Source organism: Pungitius pungitius, chromosome 13 (genome assembly GCF_949316345.1).
Source record: "Pungitius pungitius chromosome 13, fPunPun2.1, whole genome shotgun sequence".
Taxonomy (NCBI): Eukaryota; Metazoa; Chordata; class Actinopteri; order Perciformes; family Gasterosteidae; genus Pungitius; species Pungitius pungitius.
Genome location: NC_084912.1, coordinates 18,159,963 through 18,182,515, shown reverse-complemented (window position 1 = coordinate 18,182,515; position 22,553 = coordinate 18,159,963). Strand labels below are relative to the sequence as shown.

The 22,553-nt window shown below is 43.4% G+C and overlaps 2 protein-coding genes across 4 annotated transcripts in view; both read right to left on the bottom strand.

Moving 5' to 3' along the window:
- Positions 1 to 16: 16 nt before the first annotated feature.
- Positions 17 to 7,558, bottom strand: fam98a (family with sequence similarity 98 member A). The gene is made up of 8 exons (XM_037466387.2): positions 7,018 to 7,558; positions 6,443 to 6,591; positions 6,235 to 6,369; positions 5,230 to 5,411; positions 3,836 to 3,916; positions 3,626 to 3,742; positions 3,192 to 3,359; positions 17 to 1,508 (listed from the first exon to the last, which is right to left on the bottom strand). Exons 1-8 carry the CDS (start codon positions 7,053 to 7,055, stop codon positions 885 to 887), a joined length of 1,494 nt encoding a protein of 497 aa, XP_037322284.2. The 5' UTR covers positions 7,056 to 7,558; the 3' UTR covers positions 17 to 884.
- A 132-nt stretch (positions 7,559 to 7,690) lies between these two features.
- Positions 7,691 to 22,553, bottom strand: part of vps8 (VPS8 subunit of CORVET complex) — a 33,541-nt gene continuing 18,678 nt past the window's right edge. For all 3 annotated transcript variants that reach the window (XM_062566607.1, XM_037466384.2, XM_062566608.1), the window contains 28 exons: positions 22,350 to 22,396; positions 22,186 to 22,275; positions 21,578 to 21,624; positions 21,239 to 21,461; positions 21,028 to 21,117; positions 20,692 to 20,743; positions 20,539 to 20,581; positions 20,316 to 20,388; positions 19,956 to 20,075; positions 19,744 to 19,815; positions 19,395 to 19,514; positions 18,659 to 18,715; positions 18,471 to 18,553; positions 17,887 to 17,971; positions 17,522 to 17,620; positions 17,093 to 17,182; positions 16,652 to 16,695; positions 16,402 to 16,546; positions 15,273 to 15,362; positions 14,982 to 15,167; positions 14,816 to 14,897; positions 14,449 to 14,531; positions 13,193 to 13,273; positions 12,933 to 13,102; positions 12,155 to 12,323; positions 10,736 to 10,789; positions 9,917 to 9,997; positions 7,691 to 8,178 (listed from right to left, as the gene is read on the bottom strand). In XM_062566607.1, coding sequence (XP_062422591.1) covers positions 8,053 to 8,178; positions 9,917 to 9,997; positions 10,736 to 10,789; positions 12,155 to 12,323; positions 12,933 to 13,102; positions 13,193 to 13,273; positions 14,449 to 14,531; positions 14,816 to 14,897; positions 14,982 to 15,167; positions 15,273 to 15,362; positions 16,402 to 16,546; positions 16,652 to 16,695; positions 17,093 to 17,182; positions 17,522 to 17,620; positions 17,887 to 17,971; positions 18,471 to 18,553; positions 18,659 to 18,715; positions 19,395 to 19,514; positions 19,744 to 19,815; positions 19,956 to 20,075; positions 20,316 to 20,388; positions 20,539 to 20,581; positions 20,692 to 20,743; positions 21,028 to 21,117; positions 21,239 to 21,461; positions 21,578 to 21,624; positions 22,186 to 22,275; positions 22,350 to 22,396 — 2,702 coding nt within the window. In that variant the 3' untranslated portion in view covers positions 7,691 to 8,052. The remainder of the gene's footprint in view (positions 8,179 to 9,916; positions 9,998 to 10,735; positions 10,790 to 12,154; positions 12,324 to 12,932; positions 13,103 to 13,192; positions 13,274 to 14,448; positions 14,532 to 14,815; positions 14,898 to 14,981; positions 15,168 to 15,272; positions 15,363 to 16,401; positions 16,547 to 16,651; positions 16,696 to 17,092; positions 17,183 to 17,521; positions 17,621 to 17,886; positions 17,972 to 18,470; positions 18,554 to 18,658; positions 18,716 to 19,394; positions 19,515 to 19,743; positions 19,816 to 19,955; positions 20,076 to 20,315; positions 20,389 to 20,538; positions 20,582 to 20,691; positions 20,744 to 21,027; positions 21,118 to 21,238; positions 21,462 to 21,577; positions 21,625 to 22,185; positions 22,276 to 22,349; positions 22,397 to 22,553) is intronic.

Sequence of the window (22,553 nt, the reverse complement as noted above, 5' to 3'; positions counted from 1 at the left end):
CAGTAATGAGTCTGGACGCATTATTGCATGCTCTCTTAACACGGGATCAAGCACATGTGTAATTAACACATCTTATTTATATTGTATTAAGTACTTATCATATTGTATATACGACAAGTACTTCAATACAAAACATGTTTCAGATGCGGGGGAAATTAGTTTAAATAATATCCCGACATACTTTATCATAATATTTTAAATATCCTTGGACAACAATATTCATACATGCAGAAGCTCTCTAACTCAAAATTATAGATTTTATTGCTCACTCACACACCCATGCAAACCCTTCAACATTCATATTTGTATGCACAAAATATTCCTTGAGCAGTAAAAGATGACATTTAAATAAGTAACAAAAGGAGAATCCAGTTAAATCTACTCAAACAAAATGAATACTGGAAAGATGTTTTCAAGTAATTGTCTAATTCAATGAAATGATTAATGAGTTCAATAGTGCACTTCAGATGTCAGATATACAGTCAGCGCATAAATGCTGAAATTGTAGACTCTCCTGTCTGTCAAAAACATGTCCAACATAAGGCTAACTAAGTGTCAAAAGGAGGTCAAAGCAGCAGAGTCCAACAGGTAGTGTAACCATCTACAAAATAACTGTTGGCTTGAATACATGTATTGAGGAGACAGAGAAAAACAAAAGGACCACAATAAAACTGTCCTCTGTAGTAAAACAACTCCAAAACCGTGTGTACTGTGTTTACAGCATCTGTGTGGATCTCCTACATCCTCAAAAAATGGGTAAACTCTTAACCATACTGAACATTTTAAATTGGATAAGGCATTTCGAATGTGTTCACATATAATATGTGATCAATCTTTGAGTGGACTCTGCTGCGATGCGCACGCCCCCCCCCTCCGCTGTGTCCTCAACTAGTGTAGTGTCTGCCTTGATTAAAGCCAGCCTGGTTGTATTGCTGCCCACCATGTTGAAAGAACTGTTCAAACTGTCCTCCTTGGTTAAAATTCTGCCCCCCCCTGACTCCCCATCCCCCGCCTCGGCCTCCTCTCCCCCTGCCCCCACGACTTCCTCGCCCACCTCCTCTCTCCTGATGCCAGCCTGCATCTTGTTGCGGATTGTCATGGTAACCACCAACACCTCTTCCATGGTAGCCAGGGTCCTGGAAGCCTCCTTGGTTGTTCCCCCCTCCTGCGTGGGCACCTCTCCCTCCTCCCCCTTGATGACTTCCAGCATCTTGATGGTGGTTGTAACTGCCTCTTCCTCCTCCAACACCGTCCCCCCAGCCTCCCTGCACTTTACCTCCTCTGCCTCCTCCTCCTCCTCTGTCTACATGTCCTCCTCCTCGCTCATATCCTCCACGGCCACCTTGGGAGTAGTGATCATAGCCCCCCCTGCTGCCTCCATGCCCACTCCCACTATAGTGTCCACCTTGCGGAGCATCCTGACGCTTCTGCCAGGAGGGCATCTCAGGGGGAGGAGCCTCGATCTCACAGGGTCGGCCTCCTCGATCTGGCACTCGGCCCATAAGAACCTGAAAAAATAAATAAAAGTTAAATAAAAAAATCCTTTTCTACTTTCTTCATCTGATCACATATATGAAACATATTTTAGCAAAAAACTAAAACATTTTCCAGACCACCAAATGGGTATAATACAGAACCAATGCACTATTGTTGGCAATGTTTAAGTAGCACATGGTCCAGACTAAATGGGAATTTAGCGGTTGGGCTGTGCAGCTTATCCAGAAGTAACAAAGCATCCAGCAATCTTCACCAAAACAGCCATTAGTCAAAAAACAGTCTTCATGAAAACATCTGGCATTGCAGGAAGAATCTAATGCATTACATCCATAGTCGCCAATATGGAAACCTAATGCCAACCTAGCAGCTCACGCATTGGTCAGTGTGGGACCTGCTACCGCCAAATTACAGGTAACCAAAAAAGATCTTCCTCTATTTCACATAGTGCATGTCAGAGTGGACCACTTTAGACCACTTGAAATAAAAAGGGGGGAGAATACAGTTAAAAGATACAGAGCTATATTTACTTGTTAAACAATGCTCTCAGGAGGTGTCACAGCAGTCAACTCAAATAAATAAGACCAGATATTTGAACTGTCTGTGCAAAGAAGGAATACAAAAGACTGCCTTAATACATACTGGGCTTCTCTCCCATCAACCATAATCAACTGATTTCTACCATTTTAAACCTTCTACCTCTCTGTGGGTGAGTGGGGAGCGCGGCCGTCCTCCAATCAGTGGGTTGGCGGTTAGATCCCAGGCCCGCTAACCCGCATGTCTATGTGTCCTTGGGCAAAAACCCTAACCCCAACATTGCTCCTGTAGCTGTAACTACAGTGTGTGAATGTTAGTTACTGATGGGCAGGTGCCAATGTGTATGGTAGGTCCTGTCATCAGTGTATAAATGGGTGTGAATGTAGTGTTAAAGTTTGAGTGGTCGGAGGACTAGAAAAGCGCTGTACAAGTACAGTCCATTTACCACTTAGATCAGGTTCCAACTAGGCCGCTTACGCTTTTCGTTTAGTCAGCATGTTGTTACTGGATAATAACATCTTTGTTGACAGGACTTTGTACCGCAGTCCTTCAAGGTAGCAGTAATTAAAGCTCTTCTTAAGAAACCCACTTCTGCTCGAGAGGTGTTGGCTAACTACAGACCCATCTCTAATCTTCCCTTCCTCAGAGGACTACTCACTCTGGTGCTCTGTGCCCCGAGTGCCACACGGTCCTGCTGCACACCTGGCTTACTACTCGCTATATTTAAATTATTTCTGTTGTATATTAAGGTCAGTGTAGTTTTGGGAAGTGCATTCATTGAGATCTTGTTCTTGTAATCCAATGTCAAATGCATCACCCAGAAGCTCATAGAAACCCCTTGATAAGAAGGACCTACAATTGCACCAACGTATTTGCTAGTTTGATGAACTTGGGACAAGTGTTTTTTTACAATTGGGGGTGAGAAGTGTTGAAATGAGTTTAAATCAGCTATTTCTGTTGTATTAACATTGTAATATTTCCATGAGGTATAATATAAAATGTAGTGCCTTGAGTTACCAAAGCTAGGGTGTCCTTTAGTCTACAGACTGACAATGGCCTGTTTATTTCAAAACTCATGTTTAGCATATGTTCAATAGACATGCAACAGAGAAACAGAAACAATTGTGTAGAAATAACCTTTGACCCCGTAGTGAACCTACCTTATTAATGGCACAGGCAGTCTTGTCTCTCATCTTGCCACTGCTTGTACGTAGAATATTGGAGAAGTCTTGTCGAGCGGCGAGAAGGTGAGCAGCAGATATTTTACTTTTGGTGTCCAGAGCCGAGCGTAGCGGCTGGTAAACTCTGGCCAACTTTTCAGCATGCTTCTATAATAAAACATACAAAAGCCGTCAGAAGTATCCAGGAAGTAGCAATGTTCCCAAAAATGTTCATTCATTGCTCCATATTGTATGAAGTCAGTCCAACACAATGGCACCAATAAGTTAAATCATTGATCAACAACAAGCCGTTTATTGGTTACTCATATTTGGCATTTCTGGCCTCAAGTTTGTGGGGCTTTCTCAATTTCATACATCATAGAATATTTTAGACTGCTATCCATGTGCTGAATCGGTGTATTGATAAGATGTACCTTTGCTCTGTCAGACCAACCAAAAGACTGCACTGTGACATCGAGGCGTTTCAACAACATTTTTCTTCTCACTTCATACTCATTTACAAGAGCTTGGTTTAGAGCTTCAATTTTTTCCTGGCAAAATGATAAAAGGAAAAGACAAAAGATTTGCCGTCATTCACTTGTGCGGTTTTATAGTTATATTCTTGATTGATCTTCAGTATTTACCAAGTGCACAGGTCCAAGGGCCTTTTTCATCAAAGGATCTCCTACGTGATTGGGTGGAACTTTACTCATGGCTTCTTTCAGCTGGGAAAAAAGGACAAAAGTATGTGTGTATAACGTGTATGAACAGACATTAAAAAAGGCAGGTCAAAGTAGACCAAACAGCAAATACAATACGTAAAACAAACCCATTTCTTTTCACACCGTCTGACCTACAGAAAAGTACATTTGGAAGAAACCCGTTGACAATGTGTTGTGGCCTTTTCTGTGAGGACGGAAAATCCTGTGCAAGGGGACCCTGTCAACAGTAAACCACTGTGCCAATGTTTGGCCCTTTAAGAATGGCCATCCATGTTAATTCATTTAACTTGGTTGATACGTCAACCAATTAGGCGGTTCTGGCAGGAAGGGAGAGCTCTGCGTAAACAACCCCAAACTAACCGATAGCTTATGGAGTGGAAGTGGGTAAACAGTCACGTCAGCTCCCACAGAGTCCAGTTAAAGCCATCATTAAGACATGGAAGGAGTATGGCAGTTTAAATCTGCCTAGAGCTGAACCGTCCTTACACACCGAGTGACCGGCAACAAGAAGAAAAAAAAGAAGAAGCCTGGGCTATCAAAAGTAAACGGACATCCCTACATCAGAGCATTATGACTAGACCAATAGCCTGGGGCCAGGTCTGTTCTTTCATACCTTCCTGAGAGATGGGCTTTGCGACACTTCGTATGAGTACTAAAGAGAGAAAAGCTGGTCCACCTTACTAAAAGCCATGGTTGAAGTTGTAGGTAACTTCACGGCATCAATGGCCCAAACACAGAAGATGGTGGAAGGCTGGCCATTGAACTATATCATGTAGCAAATCTGTGAACTCAGCTCATCATACAGACCAGCACCCGGTGCTGCCTGCTGTGCACTGCATCAGTACAGCATCATAGAGAGGCACAACTCTATTGAACATTATATCAACGACATTTCTGTGAGTTCAGCAGGGATCCATGTGTTTCTCTTTTTAGACAGGGTAAACAAGGTGATCACAAGATTTTAAAGTCGTGTCTACAATATCAGACACGTCAGTCAGTCCTCCACTACGACCAGTCACAATAGTTAGAGCTGATGGGCTTCCTCGAGCTCATAAACTGTGGTGTCCTTTGTCTGTAAGCTAACATTGCTTTTTACTTCTGGTGACTGGATCTGCCAGGCTTAGGGACCAGAAACTGTGTATAAGAAGGACAACGTAACAGCTCCTCGCCTCCACATTTGCAGATGGCAAATGGGCCAAACCCTGAAGGCCGTTCAAACAAACACTGATTCCGAGGTGATGATAGATGATTACATTCAGGAGCAAATGTCAGGCAATCAAAGAATGGTCATTTATAATGTGGTTTCACAAACTCACCTTCTTTTCAATGCCACTGAAGAACTGAAACATGGTGATGTTGGCTGGAGGCTTGGACATGCCCAGTGACATGCAGATCCCCTTCAGCTCCTGGAACATGGGGCTGCCTGACTGCTGGGCTTTCCTTTCCGGCTTTGTAACCAGGATCATCCTTGACGCCTCCAACTCAGACACCAAATAGGCTGGGACAGAAATGGGACTGGTTAAGCTCCATTTACAGGAGGTTAAGTTCAGAAGGGCAAATCTAAAATATGGTCAAGCAGTTGCTTTGGTACAAAACAAAAGATGTAGAGTTTTGTTCCTTAAGGCATACACAAAATCCCTCTTTCAATAGGTAATCTGTCCAAAAGCCCTTCATAAGTACGTGCACTTCCCTATACTTCTTACTACTTTCCAAGCATGGTGGAATTCCTTATATTCACATTTTAATTCAAACTAGAACACAATGATCACTGTGGACCCCTGACTCAGTCCCACCACCACCTTGCTCCTATCATTCATGTGTTTATTGCATCTTTCAGAAGCGTACAGTTCATCTCTGATGACCTGGGTAACAAACGGACACAGGATACGCAAGGCTGCCGTCACCTGCTCATAAAGTAGTCATTAATAGGCCGCACCACACGAGAGGCAATAGGATACCACTATATATTGCGATACAATACAAAAAGTCCTGTTTTCTTTCTGTGCAGAGGATCTAATTTATGCCAATGTGAAGAGGGGGTTCTGTGTATTCTTTTAATGTTTGGAGTAACTCAAATATTTACAGTGACTTTAAAGTGTATTGTTGTGGAATGGAACATGCTGCTGTGTAATCAAGTTAACGGACGCCACCCCCACCTTCCACATGGCCGAAGCAATAAACCTAGAGGAAACATGATTACGCATAACTTAATCACAGGAGGGTGTGGACCAACACGTCGCTCAAACTGCCACCAACTTTCAGAGAAAGGAAGGACCTTGTGTTCAACAAAAGGCCTTTGAATATAAATGCTGTGATCTTACTGAGGAGCAGCAGACAGTCGGTCCTGTTCAGGAGCCTCTTGGTGATGTCTCCGCTGGTGAGGACAGAGTAAGGACAGGCGAGCTCTGAGAGCAGGCCGCTCATCTCCAGCTGGAAGCCCTCTGCCTCGCTCGGACCTGTGAGAGGACACACACACACGCTCATCTGCTGTCCGGCACGGTTTAACAATGGCAATAAAAGGGCTCTCACAGTTGGTGGCGTGGACATTCTCCTCCAGCTTGCAGTAGAGTCGAAGCTCGGAGACGATCCAGGCACAAAGCTTGGTGAACTCGGGTGAGGCGGCTCCTCCGCTCACAGCAGCAGGCAGAGCTCCTTCATCCAACAGAGGGCCTTGGTACCTAAAGCAACACATGTGAACACATCAGTGCAGCGTGATCACGGGCACTAAGGAAGGATCATGTAGCCTGTTGAAGGCCTGGAAAGAAAACCCGTGTCAACACGTCAACGCGCGCCCCCTAGAAGGGGAGAGGACTGTGTTGGACTTGTCCTCCATTCAATCATGACAGAAGCGGCTTCTGCTGACGCAGCTTCGTGCACTTGGCAGCCCGGAGTTGGGTCTATTAATACCGGGAGGTACGCAGAGACGGCCCCGGTTCACCGTACGTTCTCCAGCATAACAACCGTTAGCTGCTAAGCTACAGCATGTTAATGTGAAACAATCCTGTAACGTTAGCGTGCTGGCTAAAATAAGAAAGCAGGAAGGCTGCTCAGTTCTTATTTTATATTCATGCAGCGGAAGACATATTTAGTATTTTATAACTTACCCTAAATCTTCAAGAGACATAAGGATGTCATTCTCCATCCCAATGATCTATAGTCGTGCTCTAAAACCAAGATAACGTACAAAGAAATCGAGTTGTCGCATCAGCCAGCTGATACACGTTTAACTTCTTCTACTTCCTCGTTGGGTTCCTCAGCGGGTCGATAACAGCTGAGCAGCGCTCTAGCGCCCCCACAGGATCCACGGTGTACACCTCCTCTATAAGCACAGAAGCTCTAATGTCGACAGAACATGTGTACCTATACAATGATCAAAACGTTTGGCCTAGATTTGGCTCTATATTAAGCGGAGAAAAGGTTCTGGATCTGAAGCCAAAATGATTCTGAACCTCCCTGGACCTTTCAGACCCCTTTTAAAAGACCTGCTGCTCAAGTCCACGTGAAGGAAAAGTTATTTCTCAACAGGATTACAGAATTACAGCCCCCAACCCCACTGCCCCCCCTCCCCCCAGGGAGACCTCCTGGCATTAGGTGGGGTTTCTCCAGAAGCCTGAGCTCATCTCCCGCCTGAGGCAGGATGCAGTGCTGCTGCCATTCATCCAACAAAGGTAATTTATCAAAAAGAAGCTAACAAAGTAAACTTCATGTGCCGAAGCCATTACATTTACCATGAAAGAAGTGTGTTTCATATAACAATGTGTAATAAGAGATGTAAAAGAGTCTTGACATTTTTACTGGTTCCAACCAGAATCATTTCACCAAAATAAACGTTACAACATATGATAGGATTCAGCTTTTGACATCCCATAACCAACATGCAAAGCAAGCAAGGGCTAGAGCCAGCTGTAATACACAACCAATGGAGGGAATTAAAGCTACACAAAAAAATCACAGTGAGCAATTATTATTATTATTAAAACGTTTGTTTTAAAGCTGTGTCTCCCAAAAAAAGAACAATGGAAAACCACTATGCCACACGCATGATGAATGCTTGGAAGATCAGAAGAAAATCTTCTGACTAAACCAATCCTCAAGTCTGGACCGATGAAGGAGCCATTGATCCACAAGCAGGCACGGTACTACTCCTCCAGTAAGGGTGGAGGAGACAGTTTGAGTTGGAAATGATCTGTTCCGCTTTGGGCTGCCATCAGAAGTCCCGTCTTATCAGTGCTGTGGCAGTGGGACAGTTCTGTAAGGACGGACAACTGGTGGAGAGAGAGGAACAACAATCAGTCATACAATGTCTCTATTTGCACAGAAGCAAAAACACACACCCTCGAAAAAATGACATGACGTAGTTGTGTAAAAGTCCAAGAATAACAGGACAATTGTCTTCGATCTATATTCTCTTACTGCCTCTGTGTACAGTGCAGCAAATGACAGCACCAGGATCCAGACATGCAGATGGTTTTGAGGGGGTGGGAGTGAGGGTTAAATAATAAATACTAGGGCTTTAAAATAGATTTTAAAAATGGTACTTATTCATTTTAAAATTCACTAATCACCAACGAGTGATCACCAACCATAAAAGTGTGTATTTTAGATGTTGTATTTAACACAAAACTCCACACATTTGATCATCTAGGCCAGGTGGAACATGCTGCTGTCCTCGTGCACTTTGCTCTCAACTCTCCATTTGACGGCTGTGTGTGAAGTGCCAACAATCCACAGACATGTAGCCAGGACCTTTTCCAGACCACTGTCTTTTAGGGACACAGTGGTGGTCCTCTGCAGGTAGATGTTGAGATGGAAGCAGCCTAGCAGCTAGCAACATGTTACAGGCACTATCAGTCCTAAAGTGGTCCGTCTGCCCTCATCCCCTTTCTGTTTGACACGTGGAGGAATTCATCTGCACAGTTCTTCTGTTCGTTTAACTTCCGATGCAGAAGACTCTCCATCTTCAACCACCGCTCTCTCCACCTAGTGCAGCATGCAGCGGTTTCAAGGGTCCCACGTTAACTTTGCCAGCCGGCCAAAGATAATTCCACCACGCGCCGGATTAGACCCGCGGGCCTTGAGTTTGACATATGTGCTCTTATTGATAAAGTTGGCATAATGCTATAAGCATGCAGAGTACTGCTTCAGATGTGTGTATTGCATCTGCACGTTATGCTGCTCCAGGTCTTCATATCATCGATCATCTGAAAGGTACTGAACTTGTATTTCTCTTTTCTAGTCTTCTGCATGTCATCATTCAGCCATTCCCACACTGATGACAGGAGCTACCACACACAGTGACACCTGCCATCACAGCTTTCGGATCATTCACACAGGATTCACACACAGCTGGCACAGCTACCGGAGCTATTTTGGGTTCAGTGTTTAGCTCAAGAACACATGGCCCGGCATAGCGGGGGATCCAACTGCCAATCCTCTACCACTGAGCTACTGTCACCCATGCGCATGTCAATCATTAGAGTCTAGCACACTGTCACAGGGCACAAGGATACCAACTTATAACTGGATATCAATAGCATTTTCCAGACAACTCAAAGAGGCTTGACTACTTCAACACTTTTTTTTGGACCAGAGGACCTAGCGACAGTTTGAGAGAATTATACAGCTTGAAGGGATGATTTAAATACACAAGAGTCAGCAAGATTTTGTAGCAGTGTCATGTGCTAGCAAATGCTAAAAGACTTTATTAGGGTTAAGGGTTAAGGCGTATGGCATAATGTTAGTGCGTCCTTTTGCAGAATGGGTTGATGTTAATGAAGCTTGGAGAGCCTGAACTTAAGGACGTTATCCTGACTGGAGAAACATAAGGTAACTTTATCCTTGTTTCCATGTTTCTCTGCAAGATTAATATATTATCCAAATATATTACTAATAAATTGCAATGGCCATGTCTATCATGGGTATGTTTTGAGCTGTCTTTATTTGTGTTGAAAAAAACAACAACTGTTGTGCGGCTAATAGGCTAATTATGCATCAAGCCCTTACCCTGGATGGTCCTCGGTATAAACACCGCAGCTGATCCCAGGACTGTTGCTGCTGGAGGTCCAACGTTGTATTAACAAACACCTGGGCAACAACACAGAACCAGCATGTAGTGTCGGCGTAAATATGAAGACATCCACACAGAATGTACACTAGCTCATTTCCATGGTTGATTTGTCTCTTTGCTGTCCAGCCTTCTGAGCCCTGCACGCTGGAGTCTGCTCTCAGCTGCTCTAATGCTGTTCACCGGCAACTCTCAGTTACCTGTATTTACACTTGTTATCCATGCCACTAAGGTTGGACTGATTGCATTCAGATTCTTTTTCTCACAATTACCAGATTAGGATGACATCACACTTCATGTACTCTGGCTTTCAAATGAAACATAAAGTCAAATTCCTCTCAGTTGGATCCTATTTTAAGAAGACTTTTTATGGCACCGTAATAATGTTGAACTGGTATTCCCTTACATCAACTTTCTGGAATATTACATTACATGTCATTTAACTGCTGCTTTTATTCAAAGCGTCCATGCGTCCATGCGTTACATTTTGCCTGGGGCGCAACTAGGGGTCATGTGTCTTGCTCAGGGACACTTGGACATGGCACGGGATTCAAACCACCAACCCTGCGGTTCCCAGCGCAAATACTCCATGCGCTATCGTCGCCCGAAATGTAAATGACAGTCATTTCCTTTTTAAGACAGAACGCCAGCGTGAACAAAACATTACAATCTCCAGCAGATCTAATAACAATAATCAGGTTACCGCAGATTGTGCAAATGTATATTTGGAAGGAAGTGGGCGGGAACAAAGCGCTTACCTTCTTCCTGTGAGCGTCTGCTCCTGCGTCATGATGCACTGATGTTACACGGGTCTGAGGCCAAGAGAGGAGGACATGTCAGCATTTTAAGCAACTTAAAGGCTGCGCTTCGATTACAAGCAGCATTGCAGTAGTAACAAACACCAACCGCTGTCACACATGTCACAAGGGGCCTTTATTCCAAGCCACCCTTCAAACTGGTTGACCATGTGACATGGGGCTTTTCTTTAATGGTTCAATGACACACACACGTCTGCAAGACACTAAGTAGAGCTACGAGGAGTGGATCAGAGGGGGGGTTGATGAAGCCTTATTCTCTTATTCAGATTCCTCCTTTTGCCTGAGTTGCGAGATGTATTGGTGCTATAAATAGCCATGGGGAATGGGCGGGTGTAAGGACAGCTGTACTGGTGCTGTTGGATTGAACACAATGTGTGACAAATTTGGGATTTGGAAATCCCAAATGTCAAAATGCATGGCCCCACTGATGTTACTACTAAAGTACTGTACTACGAGTTAGAGTTGTGTAATCAATTCATACTTTTCAACTCTGGAGTCTTCTCCTCTGAAAACACTTTATTTCAAAAAAATATTTGGAGATTTGTTAGGAACAAGATCAGTTACCCTTAAATTGACTTGAATAATGAATTCATGAGTATCAAAGTGGAGCATAGACGCTTCATTTTGGAAAGGGCATCTTCACCGGAAAACTGACAACACAGTGAATGGAAAGCTTCTTTCCGGGAGTTTTTTGTGCTTTCTCGCCTAGCAGGTCTCCGTGGATCATAGTTTCGTGCGGACCCCGGTTCTGACTCCTGGCATGGCTCTGCTGACACCTGCTGCTGCCATCATCATTACTTTAAATATGATTCATATTACTGTCATCAAAAACCAACATCTTTCTGCTCTCCCTCCCCACAGAAGCCTCTGTGGATGTTGGTTCTATCTGATGGCGGTTGTCCCTGCAGTGGTCCTGCCGTACACCTGTTCTGCTACTTGCAATTACTTGTATCATTTCTGTTAGAGAAATTGAATGTATTGTACATCTTTTACATTGTTGATTCTGTACACATGACATCCATTGCAGTCTGTCCATCCCGGGAGAGGGATCCCTCCTCTGACGTTCTCCCTAAGGTTTCTTCCCTTTTTTCCCCCATTGAAGGGTTTTTTCATATTTTGGGGAGTTTTTCCTGTGCCGATGTGAGGGTTTCGGGACAGAGGATGTTGCATGTGTACAGACTGTAAAGCCCTCTGAGGCAAATTTGTAATTTGCGATTTTGGGCTATACAAAATAAAATGAATTGAATTGAATTGAATTGAATTGAATGTTAAATAACTCACAAGTGTCCTTTGATCTAATATGTATTCGCTCAGGACCATCCAAATATTTTACTTGCAAGCACAAACGCACACACATACCTGTGCCAGGGATGTACTGCGGCTTCTCTTTGGCTCGGTGGAAGGCCCGCCCCTTCCTCCTTGGCTGGAGGAGCATTTGTAGCAGCTCCACCTCCTTGGCAGCTCTGGAGTCAAACCCCACCCAGAGTCCTTCTGCTGCAGGCACTGGTAGTGGTACAGGTGGCCACAGCTGAAGAGACAAACGTAGACAGACATCTGTTCGACAAGTATTCACCCCCCTGAGTCCATATTTGGTAGAAGCCCCTTTCACTGCAATTAGAGCTTCAATAATAAAGTTAGATGTATTTATCTTTAAAGATCTTCTGTCTTCTTTAAACACTATTTGAGGAACACTTAGATTAGTGTTACTTAAATATACAAATCACAAATCATTAATAGAAGAAATGAGAATGTAGCCCATATTAGCCCAATCAATAGAAGAGTGGTTAAAAGGCGTAATGGTCTGGCCATCAAAATCAAATCTGTTCATGTAAAGACAAATGTATGGAGATACATGGTCAAAAAAGGGTTATTGTCTTGCACCTCTTGCACTGACAGATGTGCACGTTACTGAACAGCTGTGAACAGCAGTGTGAAGCAGTCTCTGAGTGCTGCTTGTTTCTGCCTTCCCTGCTACTGTCATCATTGATAGTAGTCACCTTACCTATTACGAGTGACATCCATCACACTCTGATGAAGCAATCCTCCTGTCTCTCTCTAAGGTTTCTCCCTTTCATATGACATGAAGTCAAAGACACCAGCATACAGACAGAAGGACAGAACACCTCTGGTGTGGTACCTGAACACAATGATCTCCTCAGCAGAGTCCAGCCTCCTTTTGTACTGCTGGAGGCAGATGTTACAGAAGTCTTGTCGTGGGTGAAGTCCCCTTGTGACGGCAGCGCGCAGGTGAGCGAGGGACCAATGGAGGTCATGATTCAAAAGGCTAGTGGTTGTTTCAAGTAAAGTCTAAAACAGAAAACACAGCATTATTTCCCCTGTCAACCACAAAGATGGGCATCGTACATTTGGTTTATTAATTATTTAACAGCACTTTACCTGTTCATAGTTGAACGTGTCCAGCATGCCCAGGATGAGGCCTTGGATCTCTGCCAGCTTCCCTTTCCCATAAACGGGGTCCTGACAGGCACAAGCATCAACAGGGTCATATGCAACACACAGCAGAACAGTTCCCATTAAGTTACACACACTTCAACACATCAAAGCCTGTAGGGACAGATATCTGATCAGGATTCAATTTGTGTATTTAGCCATTCTTCAGATAATCAGGGATTATTTGGTTAGACAATAGAGTGATGTAGTCACCCGTCTGTGTGCAGTCACCCGTCTGTGTGCAGTCACCCGTCTGTGTGTCAGTCACCAGTCTGTCTGCAGTCACCAGTCTGTCTGCAGTCACCCGTCTGTCTGCAGTCACCCGTCTGTCTGCAGTCACCCGTCTGTGTGCTGTGACCCGTCTGTTTGCAGTCACCCGTCTGTGTGCTGTGACCCGTCTGTCTGCAGTCACCAGTCTGTGTGCTGTGACCCGTCTGTGTGCTGTGACCCGTCTGTCTGCAGTCACCCGTCTGTGTGCAGTCACCCGTCTGTCTGCAGTCACCCGTCTGTGTGCTGTGACCCGTCTGTGTGCTGTGACCCGTCTGTGTGCTGTGACCCGTCTGTGTGCTGTGACCCGTCTGTGTGCTGTGACCAGTCTGTGTGCTGTGACCCGTCTGTTTGCAGTCACCCGTCTGTGTGCTGTGACCCGTCTGTCTGCAGTCACCAGTCTGTGTGCTGTGACCCGTCTGTGTGCTGTGACCCGTCTGTGTGCTGTGACCCGTCTGTGTGCTGTGACCCGTCTGTGTGCTGTGACCCGTCTGTGTGCTGTGACCCGTCTGTCTGCAGTCACCCGTCTGTGTGCAGTCACCCGTCTGTCTGCAGTCACCCGTCTGTCTGCAGTCACCCGTCTGTCTGCAGTCACCCGTCTGTCTGCAGTCACCCGTCTGTCTGCAGTCACCCGTCTGTGTGCTGTGACCCGTCTGTGTGCTGTGACCCGTCTGTGTGCTGTGACCCGTCTGTGTGCTGTGACCCGTCTGTGTGCTGTGACCCGTCTGTGTGCTGTGACCAGTCTGTGTGCTGTGACCCGTCTGTGTGCAGTCACCCGTCTGTGTGCAGTCACCCGTTTACTACCCAGGAACTACAGATGAAAAATAGCCATGACTAACTTTACGGGAATGGTTTAATAATGTACACTGTCAAATAAACAACACACTTTTGACCCCCTTTTAAGTAGGGAGTATAAATAAGACACGCATACACACCTGCAGTATTCGTTGGATGATGGCAGGCAGCGAGATAAAGCTGCTCATACAGTTGAGAACCTTCATTGTCAGCTCCTTCAGCACTGAGACATACAAACCTGATTAACACCGTTGTCAGCATTAAAACTACTTAGGCACTCTGGTATTGTACATGACCATAAGGGAATAAATGACCTGGAACACATTTTTATACATTTATGCTTCGTGTATACATTTAGCCCGTTATACTAGAATATAAAAAGGATAAATATTTAGCTTTTAAAATTAAATAACTCATACTACATTCAAATAGTGAGGCGGTACATTGCATTTCAGTGAAGGACTCTGGTCCAGATCGTAGCAGAAGTTCAAAAGTGTGCGTGTTTACCCTCAAACGTGTGATCATCATTGAGTGCCTTCACTCGCTTTTGAGAAGCCATCATGGTCTCGAGAAGAGGAAACCACAAAACCTGTGAGAAGAAAGATACTGAATGAGACGTGTCAACACGACCCCACACACACACACACACGCACACACACACACACACACACACCTCTCTTTGCTGCTGGTAGAAGCTGTCAGAGTTCCGATGACATAAGACAATGATGTCATTCAGCGAATCCTTTACCGCCGTCAGTGATGATTCATCATCTCTCTCCTCTTCATCACCTCTTCCTTCTCCTCCATCAACTTTTCTTTCACTCTCAGCCATGAGGCAACTTAGTGTTTCCTTCAATGTCTGTCAGTGATAGTGACAATAACATATGCATACAATCGGTAAACTAAGAATAATTAGGTCATTAAGTAATCCAGTAAATGATGACTCTGAGTGTTTAGTAGCTACCTCTAACAAGACAGCAAAAGCTCCATGAACGTCTCCCTTCTTCTCCAGCAGATATGCAGTAGCCTCATTGTGGTGGTACTTCTGTGTAATCTAGAGAAAAGCATACATGTTCACACTCACGTAAGAAGGAGAGCTGGTACACACTAGCCCACATGATGAAACCATTCCCACATGCAGTATGGAGCCGATGACATGCTTGTGTGCTTTATGCTCAGACAGTAGGTTTCCCTTCAGTAGCTGCTGCTTGTTGTCCTTAGCAGTGCTTTGCGCCTGTTTTACTCTAAGCTGGGGGCCCGCTGAGAGTCAATATGGGGAAGAACCGCATCCGATCCAATGAATCCACACTATCTCTTATCAAAACTCCTGCTAATGTGAAAAAAAACACAGATCAAGCAGGGAAACACTTTCTAACAGACTCTAGGCTGCATCCTCGTAGCCTCCAGCAGCCTTCGTAGACCTGTGCTGGTCCGCATAGGCTGAACCGAGCAGTTGGTTGAACATTTTCCAGTTATTTTGAATTTAAATAAGTTAATGTGAAATACTTCATTAATCTATAATTACTTTCAGCTAAGAATAATACTGCAATCTTAAGGCAGACAAAGGACAAAGGAGTTTTTTTTAAACTGAATTTAAAAACACAACATCGGTTACCAACGTCACGTAACTTAAGCAATTTCATAAACTAAGGTGTCATGCTATATATTACATTATAACATTTATATCGGTAAATATTCGAGTGAATTCTATTACTTAACCACCCGAGTTGCAGCGGAAGTGACGTTTGCAGCCTAGTGACTTTGAGACAGCTTGTAATCCAGTTTTTTTGTCACAGATTCTTGGATCTCTGGTTCCACAGCGTATCACTGACTGTGTTCCCTGTCCTTTACCTGCACTACACAGATACATCATACAATCTGCCCACTGTCACTAGCTCAAAGCAAATGAAATAATACAAACAGTTTGAGTGGAGAATACAAGGTACAGCCCTGTTTTGAGCTTAATGCTAACATGACGATGCTAATGTGTCCCATCTAGGTTTAGTGTGACCAGCGGTGGTACACTTCTCCTACTCCTCCTACTCCTCCTGCAACGCGTGTGCAACTCTTTTACAAAAACAAATGCCCTCTACCTGTATGGCCTCCTCCAGCCTGTAGTGCTGGGAGGTCTGGAGGAAGCTCAGAAGCTGCTGGGGGCCATAGCAGCACATTAAGTCCAGCAGAAGCTCATGGAGGTCCTGTTCCAGAGGCAGGGTGGTCCCTGAATGATGGCCTTCCCTGTATGACGGAGCAGACAAGAATTGAGAAGGAAAATAAGGAGGAACGAGCGGAGGCAAATCGAGAAGAATTGAGGAGGAATGAGGTAGTAGACGTTCACAATACCGTGTTTCCAGGAGGCATCTGAGGAACTGGAAAAGTAGTTCATCCTACAGAGAGAGATTTACTTCTCTGTATATATCATTTATGGCTTCATCACCTTTCTAACCTAAACTTTTTTCATTATTTCACACGATTACATAAGGTTTCCATACAAATAAAGCCCCTTTAAATGGAAATTAATTAATGTGATTTGAGAGAATGAATCCAGTGGCTAACATAAACCAAAGCTAATATTCTAAATATAGTCTACTTGTTTCTCTCCACCTAGTAATACACTGACTGTGGAAGAAGTCAAACTTTAACATTTGATGAGAAAGGATGAGAAATGTGCCGTTAGTGTATCTGTGCCAGCTTGTAGTATAAGCATGTAGCCACTGGCAGACGGTCAGTACTAATTTGACCAGATAAATGATATAATAACATTACCATTCATTTTGACCTTACCTGAAGCTCACTGATGATTTGTTGCACCTCGTTAGCAAAGTGAAAAACCACCAGGTCAGCCGACTTGCTGGGGTCAAGGGTCACCAGCTCCTGTTAACATATTTTGAAGGGTTTGTATGGTAATGCAAACTAAATTTCTCTGATGGGGTTTGCCAGATAATATCCTGCTTTATCCACGCCTTGTACTTACAATGAAAAAAAATAAAAATAAAAAATTACCACCATGGAGGGTTGTAAATCCATTTACCAAATTATGTTTAAAAGTTTAGCATAACTCCTAGAGCCTGGAACATGATTGACAACATATGCCATCTATTCTGGGGGTAGTTTGGGACACTGGTGTGGAGAAGAACCATCTTCTTACCGCAGTGACCAGTACAGAAATAAAGGAATTCTGCTTAGGAATTTTCAGTAAGTGTTTGATCTGACCTGTATGTGTTGAAGTGCTTTGTCCCTGACCGTTTGCTTCTCCTCAGGGCTGTAGCCGGGCAAAGACAGCAAGTTGTGGATGTAGCTGAAGATCTCCTCCTGACACACACAACAAGTACATAACGGTAGCCAACATGACTGAAATGATTGACAAGCCTGCCCCACACAGCCAGGCTACCTGCTACAGCTGAGATGGAACAACCTCTCACGTTTCATTTGTCAATCATAACCTACACACACAGACATCAATAAACATGCAAATTCATACAAACAGATACTGCATTCATATGCAGAACCTAAGATTGAACAAATGTTATCCAAAGACACGTATAGTTTATTGAATGTGAAATGTATTACAATATTACCTTTCTGAGGGGGTCTCTCAGGTAGCAGTCAATGATCTTGTCATATGAATGTTTCTTTTCATAAAGAAATTCACAGATTTGGTAGCTGCAGGACAAACAAAGATGACAAAATGGCCACAAAATATAATAGTACTGCCATAATAATTGTGACTTATCATTTTATATATGTATATATACTGTGTATTAATCATCAATAAATGATCAAAGTACTGTGTGTGAAAGGTGTCTCTCATAGTGATAAAAAAACAATTGTCACTTCACTTCTTCTCCATGGAGCTTTTCAGCCCCTTTTAAAATTGTTTGGGTTATATGACAAAACATGTCCAAAGTACTGCTTGGTTTAAGAAAGCTCTGACAGCATCATTCAACAGCCAGACAGTTTGAGACTCGCTGGGGACGAGGACTGGGAATATGAGAACTACAGTAAGCATTATGTGGACCAATAGTGCAACATCACAACCCTTAAAAGTTGTTTTTAAACCTGTGCTTATCTAATGATGATCACATCACACACTTTTACTCTTAACACTCACACTTCAGAATTCCTGAAAACTATGCAAAGGTAGAAGATGGTCAATACTCACAATTTGGCCTTCTCCGCCAGAGTCAACAGCCTTCCCTCATTAAACTGAACCACCCCCCCCACCTGCAGCAGCTCCAGCAAAACCTACAGACGGGTCAGAAAGAAGCCACGGACATGATGACATCATCTGAAACCTCAAAAGGATGATAGACGTAGAGGTGTGTATAGCAGGCAGGGGGGGTGTCTAACCTGCTGCCTCTCAGTGTGTCTACAGCCATCGTCTGGACCACACAGGAACTCCAGAACCTGGGACAGAACAAGAACAAGAAGAGCAAAGATGGGGAAGAATGGAACTACAGTTGACTTTGAAACCTTTAGATAAGCATAAGTTAGTAAGAGTTGTATCATTTTCCAAAATGTAAAATGTTTAATATTTCTAGTAAATTGGTGGTTGTTGTTTGAGTGTAAACTCTGACGGTTTCTTGGCGAGATGTATTAACAGGTGGTGTTTAGCACAGAATGATGACTCAATGACTCTGCATTTGGAGGTCATCTTGTTTCATTGATCTGATTTGTTACAATCATACTGCATGTATAATTACCAGGTAGAGTGTGATTTCTAAAAAATACTAGTTGACACATGGAAAACTACCCTCCAAAAAAACATACATCACTTTGAACAAGTTATTCCAGAGAACATCATGTGCAGCACGCTGTTGTAGTTGTAAAAACCAATGAATAAATCACTAGGTGGGAGAAGCTGCACTACAAAGCTCTCTGTGCCTGCTGGTGTTCACCACCAGAAATGGTCTAATCTAAACAGCGAGGAGACCTTTTGCCTCAACTATCTAAACTGCATGAACTCGTGCACCCTTGCAGTAGCTTTGCCTGCACTGTCAATACAAGACGCAAGATCTCAGTGAATTATCCCAATAATATAATCTATAATGAAACACTGGAGGTATCTGGGGATCTAATTGGTTACCTGATCAAAGAGCTTCCTGTTCACAAAAAGGGTGTTGTCTGGCTTGGCCAACTGGCGAGCCAAAAACGTGAAGAGCCCGCCCACCTGGGATGGAGTAAAGTCTGGGTTGTCCACCATCACCTAGGTAACCAGAAGGACATATTTATCTTCACAACAAAAAAAGACAACTGTATATTATATAAATAGACCTTTCTTAATCAGTCATTTTTGTCTCCAATAACAGAGACGAGATAAGCTACTGTTTTGACATGGGGCCCTCAGCCAACCAAGGCGGAAATGTGCAGAATACTGAGGTTCTCTTTATGGTCTTCACCTCCAACAGAATATTGAATGATTCCTGTCATTTTACCTGAAGTAAGATGTCCACTATCCTCTGCTGGTACTCAAGGGCCTGCTTATCATTCTTAAAGTCTTCAAATGTCTGGAAGGAGACACAAACACACCTTTGAACTTGACCAAAGCTAATGTCACCTTTTAAGTAGTACGGCAGTGTTTCCCAACACCTTTTAATCCAACCATTCAAGATATGTGAGAATAATAAATAACTGAGTCAAATCTCACCATGGCGAGGACATTGAGGAACTCGCGTGAATCAAAGTGGAGGAGTGTACGAATAAACGGGAAAACCTCCTCTTCCTCCAACGAGTCGGCCGAATGGAGACGGATGAGGAACTCAAACACCTGGCACACAGAAACACACCTGAAGTGTTAAGAACAGTCAAACTGTCTCAGGGTATCCGATGCACCAAATCCCCCAGCAGCACTTGTGTGTGATGTTAGTAGAATTATAACAACAAAGATCATCTGTTACGCTAAATCCTTAGAGCACAACACCAAACACAAGTCGAGATATTGTCCGTTTGGAAATTCTAATAATATGGATCTTCTGTTTTTACACACAAAAACACACACACAAGATACCTGGTTCTTGACTTGAACCACGAGATCTTCAGGGATGTCTCCGAGTGGATATGCCCTTCCTGCGAGACAGCAGCTATACACATATACACATTTTTTTTTTAAACACAGGTGTACACAGGTGTTTGGGTAAGGAGGGGTGGGGGGAGTGTTTCAGTTGGGGGTCTTACTGCTCTAGTGTATGCCACAAATATTAATTAATTGAGGGATATTTGTGCCAATTTACCTTATGTACACCAGAATTTTGTTTCCCATCACCACTTCCTCATCTGTACAAGACAAAAATGAGCAGAGTTAGTTTTAGAAAGTACATTAAAACCTAAGAGTTGCTAGAATAGTTGGTGCTATGAACTGTGGGCTGCGTGGTTTCCAGCGTGACCTTTTAGGCTCCTCCCCGCTCTAAGTTGTGGGCCAATCACTGCAAAGAGTTTCTGAAACATGGAATAACAATTATTATAGATTTGGTTTCAGACCTTATGTGAAGTTCCTGTTAAATTATATGATATTTTATATGAGCAATCAAAAAAGCAGATAGGGGACGTTGCTGAATTTAAGTATTATGTAGCAACACCATTTCAAGCTCATTACAAATACATTCAAGAACTGTTTTGTAGGAAATGGGGAAACCCCAACCTAAACAAAGCAGCCCGTCTCAGAAATAAGGAACATATTATATAATTAAGATGATGACACAACCATTGGGTGGAGCTCTTACTTCCATCGGTGTGATGTAGTCATTCATGCCGCTGTTGAAGACGTAGATCATTGCATCATAGAGTTGGTTTTCCCAACACACTTGAACCACCTTCAAACAGCAAGACATTTACTAAAACAATACCAGTGTAAATAAAGAGGTAATTAGTCATAGCTTCTGATTGCTGTGGTGGGAATTCTTTAGACTCCTTACTGTACGTCAACAAACACACCTGCTGTATATCCAGGCTGGTCACATCCAGATGGACAATGCATCTCTCCAGGCTGTCCATCATACCGTTGCTATGGTAATGGGCCAGGAGGTCCCTCATGATGGGCGTGGTGAGGTGACCAAGACGGTCGCCAACAATGTACGACTCCAGAGACTCCAGAAAGACGCCTTTAGCAACCGTGTTTTCCCCCAGCTGAGCATACAGCTGGTTGAACATCAGGTCGCTGCGCACGCACACACACACACACACAAAGAAAAAATAATGATATCCACATCCAGCTCCAATTATGACGCTTATGTTGTGCTTTCTTGATGTGCCTGTAAAAGCATGTACACTTACGCCCTCTTCAGCAGAAGGCAGTAATCCACCAGGACTGGAACCACCTCCTGAACACACACAGAAATGAATAAAGGAACATTTACTACGACAAGTTCAACACGGTATTGCTGACCAATAAGCATCAACAGACCTCGAACTGAGAGACAACAAAGTTGTCAAGTTTGTCTGCTTGTTGTGCTGTGAGATACTTTCATTAAAAATAGTCTGCATCACTGGGCTCAGTTTTTAGTTTGACTTTAAAGCAGCTGAATATTTAAATAGTTTCAATTACAAATTGACAAATTGAGTTGCCACCCAGCTATAGCAACCTGCATTAAACGTAATACATACAAAAGTATGTATTGAAAGACTGTTAAATGATCTGCCGTTATTACCTAATGGAATGTGAAAAACTCAATCAGCCACTGATGAAAAAATGTGGGACATGAAAAAAACATGTCCCACATAATTTCAGTTTGAAAAAAAATTAGATAAAACTGTTAATGAGAGAAATAAATAAATATGATATTTTCAATGACAAAGCTGGATTGTTTAAAGTCACCCACAATGTTTAAAAGTAAGCTATAGGCCACAATGTAAGGGGAGTTCTTTACTACATGTTAGCTCACATGGAAATGCTGCTCCATCACTTGGATCTTTCCTTGTTCTGGACACTTCTTCAAAGCGTTGTCTGCAAACTGGAAAAGGATCTCTACCATCTGCACACACAGGAAGTGGTTCATGTTGATGCTTCCCACACATCCAATACAGAAGACAGGTTTTCTGTTCTTACCTTGTCGCCTACGACTCCTTTCTTCTTTGTTTGATCTCCCAACAGGCCTTAAAAAAACAGGTCATGCATTACTCTCACATTCTTACTTTCATCATGCAATATTCAACAATCATAATGCATGCTGCGGAGCACTTACTGATAATCATGAAAAATGTGCTGACTTAATAATACCATTGTCATAAACCTTCACATTAGCTAAAAAGT